We start from the raw sequence: 5,616 nt of genomic DNA, 5'->3' as shown, positions 1-5,616 counted from the left end.
GATTGCAAAAGTTAATTTAAAATAATAAATAATAATCCAAAATTTGATGGTATCCAAGGAAATATTGTTGAAAATAATAAATTAGGAGCCAAACTAATGGTTATTGTTTTTGAAAAGAAAGAAAAATTGAGAGGTGTTGTTTAAAAGACGAACGGGAAATCTCCCTCCCTCCCGCCAGCATAAGAATAAGAATAAGGAGGCGTCTGAGTTGGCCAGTTTAAAGAGATTGTTTTTCCCCTTTTTCCTTGCGTGGGACCTACTACTACTTACCAAAAACCAGAAAGAATACGTTTGTATGTAAAAAAAAAAAAAAGATTCTAGCTGACACCATCTCAGCTTCTCTCTTCCTCTTTCTTCTCCAATGAGACAAATGCTCTGCTCCGTTCTCCCTCTACAGAAAAACTCTAGAATGAAGAGAAGGAGAAGAGATAACGCTACTCGCTCTCGCACTCTCGCTTTCACTCTTCATCGGATTTTCCTCCTCACGCGCCGCCGCCGCCATTTGTTTCATCTTCTCTACGCCTTCTCTTCATGCCTTATTCTCCTCTTCATTGCTTTCTCTCTCCTCTCCAATCATCCTCCTCTCATTAACCACCACCGCCACTCCACCTCTACGGTACTCTTTTTCTCTTCACTGCTCTGCCGCCCTATGATATGACTGTTGTTTCTCTTCTTTCAATTCATTCTCACGATTTTCTCTCTCTTTTTAGTCCTTAAATGTAGACTCATTCAACGCTTCTGAGGAGGCTACAGAGGCCATCTTTCGTCTTCCGGTACTCACAGTTTACTTCGTGAGATTAGATTCATCACTTTTGAGTTTTTCCAGTTTCGTGTCGCTTTCAGTATTTGAATTTATTATACACATTATTGTTTGGATGATTGTTGCGAAGGTGATCATTGATTTGCGCTTTCTTTATGTGTCTCTCTTCTTTATTTTTTATTTTATTTTTAATCCATCAGGTGATTGGACAAAGCTTAGAGCATGACTTATGGACCTCCAGATTATCCAAGTTCTACTATGGTTGCAGTAACGCCAGCAGTAACTTTCCTTGTACAGTATCTAAATTTTACCATTTGGATTTTGGCTAGGTTGAATAACAACACAATACTTTTTATATTTTTTTCTTGTTGAAACTAATCTTGAGAAAAAAAGGAGGAATATGCCTATTTTTCGGGAGTCATTCTTCTTTGTGATAAATGATTTTCCCAATTTGACTCTTAAAACAGTTATACTCTTCTCTCGATGTGATCATTGAAGATTTTACATTTCACATTTGATAACAGACTTAATAGCACATGATTCTATATGGTAGAAGTTTTAGTAATTTCTTTCTTACCCTCATCTGGAAAAGTAGTTTCCAAGCTCCTGTTATTATAGACTGCGCACTTGCTCCATTTGATCTGATCGAGCTGTGTTTTGTTTGTTATAGCCGCTGGTGTCAAAACTCATCACAATCGGTACTTGTTGATTGCTACTAGTGGAGGCTTAAATCAGCAAAGAACAGGGGTGAGTCTTTTAACTTTCCTTTTCTTGAGAAAAGTTACTGAAACATCAGTTTCAGATAAAGTCAATATTTAACATGGTTATTTCTACAATATTTTTTTTTTTTTTTTTTTAATGTAATTCACCAAAGAGAGGGCGAGCCTTGGCGCAACGGTAAAACGTTGTTGCCGTGTGACCTGAGGTCACGGGTTCGAGTCTTAGGAGCGGCCTCTTGCCAATTAAATTGGCAAGGGAAGGCTTGCCCCCAATACACCCTTGTGGTGGGACCCCTCCCCGGACCCTCGCTCAGCGGGGACGCGTAATGCGACCGGGCCGTCCTTTAATGTAATTCACCAAAGATATTATGAAACTCAAGTTTAATCTTGCAATTGTTGTATGGATGGAGTTGTGGTTGGACTTTTGTCTTGTCACTTATTAATTATTATTACATCTGGAAAATGAATCAACAAGAGCAATAGCTTTAGGTTCTCAGGCTCCAATTTTTTTTGTTTTATTTTGTTTTTTGTTTTTGGATAATCTATTGCAGAACATTTGAGAACAGAAAGAATTGGGGAAGATCCCAATCCGCATAGTAAAAATGTTAGAGACATGAAATCTAGTATAATTTTTTATTATCATTTTTAATTCACCATGATGAATCAAGTGCAGATGTTAGCGTTTAATGAATATCTTCTGCTAAATCAGTTTCGAGTAATGTAGAGTTTTCATTGCTGCAGATAACAGATGCTGTTGTTGCAGCTTATATTTTGAATGCTACCCTTGTTGTTCCAAAGCTGGATCAGAAATCTTTCTGGAAAGATACCAGGTATTATTAAACATGTTCAGTTTTAAGTTAGCATTTCAAATTCTATTTACTTTCAAGTATGTTTATACTGATCTGGTGTATGTTGCAGTGATTTTGCTGAAATCTTTGATGTTAATTGGTTCATTTCGTTCCTCTCAAAAGATGTTAAAATCATCAAACAGCTTCCATTAAAAGGAGGGAAAGCCGCGACTCCCTATTACATGCGGGTCCCAAGGAAGTGCACTCCAAAATGCTATCAGAATCGTGTTTTACCTGTTTTCAAGAATAAGCATGTAAGTGCTCAATTTTAGACAAAGAAATGCCTATATTGCCAAAACATATTTTCTGTTGTGCTTCGCTGAATTAAGGTGTGGAAATTTTAGTTTGGCTCTAGCTTTACTGTGAAATTTGTGCAGTTAATTGTATCCAAATCCATGAAATGAACTTGATTTGACACTCTTCATTTGTAGTTTGTTCTAGTAGTTTTGTGCACAAGCTCATGGAATTTATTTTACCATTAAGGCCTTCCATCCTGTCTCTAGATGAGGAAAATAAACCTACATCTAGTTCAAGAAACATAGACAAGTTAATTTGTCCTTCCTTTAGTCATGAACAAACCTAGAATGAAGAAAATTTTAACTTCAACCTTAACATAGAATGTGGCATTAGATTATAGAAACTGAGAAGTATGAATGTGGCAGGATATACTCAGTGAAAGTCAAATATGATCGGCTTAAGAAACCTTGACTATTAACGTGTAAAGGTGGCTATGAAGTGTTGGTGTTCTCATTAACTATGTTGAACATGTTTAATCTGATTCCAAAAGTGTTTTGAGTTAATTATCATAGCCATAAAGCTTAAATTTCTTAGATTTTAAGCTATTTGGGTAACCTAATGTTCATGAAAGAACTGAATTGTTTTGCAGGCTATTCAGCTTGGTAAATTTGATTACAGACTCTCAAATAAGCTGGACATGGATTTACAAAAGTTAAGATGCAGAGTCAACTACCATGCTTTGAAATTTACTGATCAGATTCTTCAAATGGGTAAAATGCTAGTTGGAAGAATGAAAATGAAAAGCAAGCATTTCATTGCTCTGCACTTGAGGTAAGGTCCTTTATATCAATATTCTTCTTTTATGGTCATTTAATTGTCAAGTGAGTTATCAAATCATCATGTCCTTGTCATATTGTTCTGGAAGTAGTATGGCTCTATGTTCTTTCACTAGGATTGTAAATTAGCTCCTGAATCTGTTAATGCACATGAAGAAGTTAGGTAGTTGATTGTGTTGGAGGTAGAGGAAATAATTATTATTTTTAATAGATTGAACTAAATTCGTTTGTTATACATGATAAGGTTAGAATATCCCTCTCCCTTCCCTCCTAAAACCATTTCCATCACAGAAGAGCAACTCATATAGACTCTTGAATATATCATGTTCTAGGTTTGAATCTGATATGCTTGCATTCTCTGGATGCTATTACGGTGGAGGAGAAAAAGAACGGATAGAACTTGGTTTAATCAGGAAAAGGTGGAAAACCTTGCATGTAAGGCCTCTGTAGCTTCCTATATATATTGGGCATTCTTAGCAGTTTATGACCCATGTTGAAGATGCTTATTTATATACATATTTGGTTGAATACAAGGTAAAGAACCCTGATAAAGAACGAAGGCAGGGTCGATGCCCCCTGACACCTGAGGAAGTTGGTCTTATGCTGAGAGCTTTAGGATTTGGAAGTGATATTCACATGTATGTGGCATCAGGTGAAGTATATGGAGGTGAAGAGACCCTAGCGCCTCTCAAGGCTCTGTTTCCAAATCTGCATTCAAAAGAGACTTTAGCCAGCAAGGAAGAGTTGGCACCCTTTTTGCAATTTTCTTCTCGCATGGCTGCACTGGACTTCATTGTTTGCGATGAAAGTGATGTTTTTGTCACCAACAACAATGGTAACATGGCAAGAATGTTAGCTGGACGAAGGTATGCTTACTCAATCATTTCCAGTAAAGCTTTTTGTTACTTTGACAACATATTTACCTCTGAAAATTATTCTCTTTTTTTCTGTTTATTTTTTCACCACCAAATAATGTAAGCATCAAAATATTTCATACTGGACATAAAATAAAACTCGCCTTTTAGTGTAAGCAACCTTCTAGGCATAAAGTCAATTATACTACTGAAAGTCTCCAGAAAGGAGTTACCCTTATATTTGTTCTATCAATTACTTTGTCTTGCTGCATGCCATTAGCATTGGCAACTCAGATCTCCATGAAATTGCAGGAAATATTTTGGGCACAAGCCAACCATTAGGCCAAATGCTAAAAAGCTATACAAATTGTTCTTGAACCGATATAACATGAGTTGGGAAGAATTTACATCGAGGGTTCATTCTCACCAAATTGGGTTCATGGGAGAGCCAAATGAGGTAAAGCCTGGAAGGGGTGAGTTTCATGAAAATCCATCATCCTGTATATGTGAGAGTTCTGAAGCAAAAGCTGGAAGAATTGCAGCTGTTGAGACTAAAATGCAAGAGAATAATAAGAGGAATGAGACTGGTTATGTTAGTGATGAGCATCCAAGAGAGGATGATAACGAGCTGGATTGGTTCGATAGGGATTATGTGGAGAATGAAATTGGTGATCAAGGGAAAGGGGATGTGTATATGAGTAGTTTAACCAAGACAGATCAACCAGAGTTAGAGTTGCTGCTCTCTGACTGAGAGATTTGACATTATTTTATATTCTTATCTTCTCCTGATGATATTTGGCTTCCGTGCATTTCGGATAGTCAGTAGATCATATGATAAGAAGCAAATTTGTATATAGGCTATTATAAAAGAAAGAAAAGAGTTTTGTTTTGTAGCATGTATAAATTATAGATTAAGAGAAATAGATATGGGAGTGAGTTGGAGTTATCTATAAGTAAGCTAAAGTTAAAAGATGTTTCTTTTTGGAGAATGGTTCTTGCCGTAAGGTAAGCCTGCTGCTGCTATAGAAAAGGAGGATGGATAATTAAAGAAGGCAAAAGCGGTTGTGTTAGATTTCTGGTTCTTTAGTAGTAACAAAGTGTAAGAAACTTGTATACTAAAATATATAACATTTCAAATCCAAAAGATTTATTTTATTTGTCGCTGCAGGTTGTCTTGATTTCATCATCTGTTTGTACAACATTCGTTCAGATAAAGAAAACACACATCTTTTCAAATATTCAGATTATGACTTAAAAGGATGCAAATGCAAATGGATAAGATTAAAATATGCCAACTTAGAAGGTTATAGTGTCGTGTAACGACTAGCAAATTGAAAGTTAAAGCATAAAATAAATAGAGAA

The 5,616-nt window shown here is 36.1% G+C and overlaps 1 protein-coding gene across 4 annotated transcripts; it reads left to right on the top strand.

Annotated features, from left to right (window-relative positions):
- Positions 1 to 274: 274 nt before the first annotated feature.
- Positions 275 to 5,373, top strand: LOC136221674 (protein ROOT HAIR SPECIFIC 17). Of its 4 annotated transcripts, none has more exons than XM_066009091.1 (10): positions 275 to 616; positions 711 to 791; positions 961 to 1,039; positions 1,431 to 1,507; positions 2,221 to 2,309; positions 2,398 to 2,581; positions 3,214 to 3,395; positions 3,733 to 3,835; positions 3,935 to 4,266; positions 4,567 to 5,373. In XM_066009091.1, the coding sequence occupies exons 1-10, from the start codon at positions 362 to 364 to the stop codon at positions 5,003 to 5,005; spliced, it is 1,821 nt and encodes a 606-aa protein (XP_065865163.1). In that variant the 5' UTR covers positions 275 to 361; the 3' UTR covers positions 5,006 to 5,373. The 4 variants fall into 4 exon arrangements, with proteins under 4 accessions (XP_065865163.1, XP_065865165.1, XP_065865162.1 ...); XM_066009093.1 differs by having other exon boundaries at positions 276 to 616; positions 711 to 773; positions 4,567 to 5,372; XM_066009090.1 differs by having other exon boundaries at positions 276 to 616; positions 961 to 1,051; positions 4,567 to 5,372.
- The last annotated feature ends 243 nt before the right edge of the window (positions 5,374 to 5,616 follow it).

This window comes from Euphorbia lathyris, chromosome 3 (assembly GCF_963576675.1).
Source record: "Euphorbia lathyris chromosome 3, ddEupLath1.1, whole genome shotgun sequence".
Classification (NCBI taxonomy): domain Eukaryota; kingdom Viridiplantae; phylum Streptophyta; class Magnoliopsida; order Malpighiales; family Euphorbiaceae; genus Euphorbia; species Euphorbia lathyris.
The sequence above is the reverse complement of the archived record's forward strand: the minus strand, read 5'-3'. Positions and strand labels throughout refer to the sequence as shown.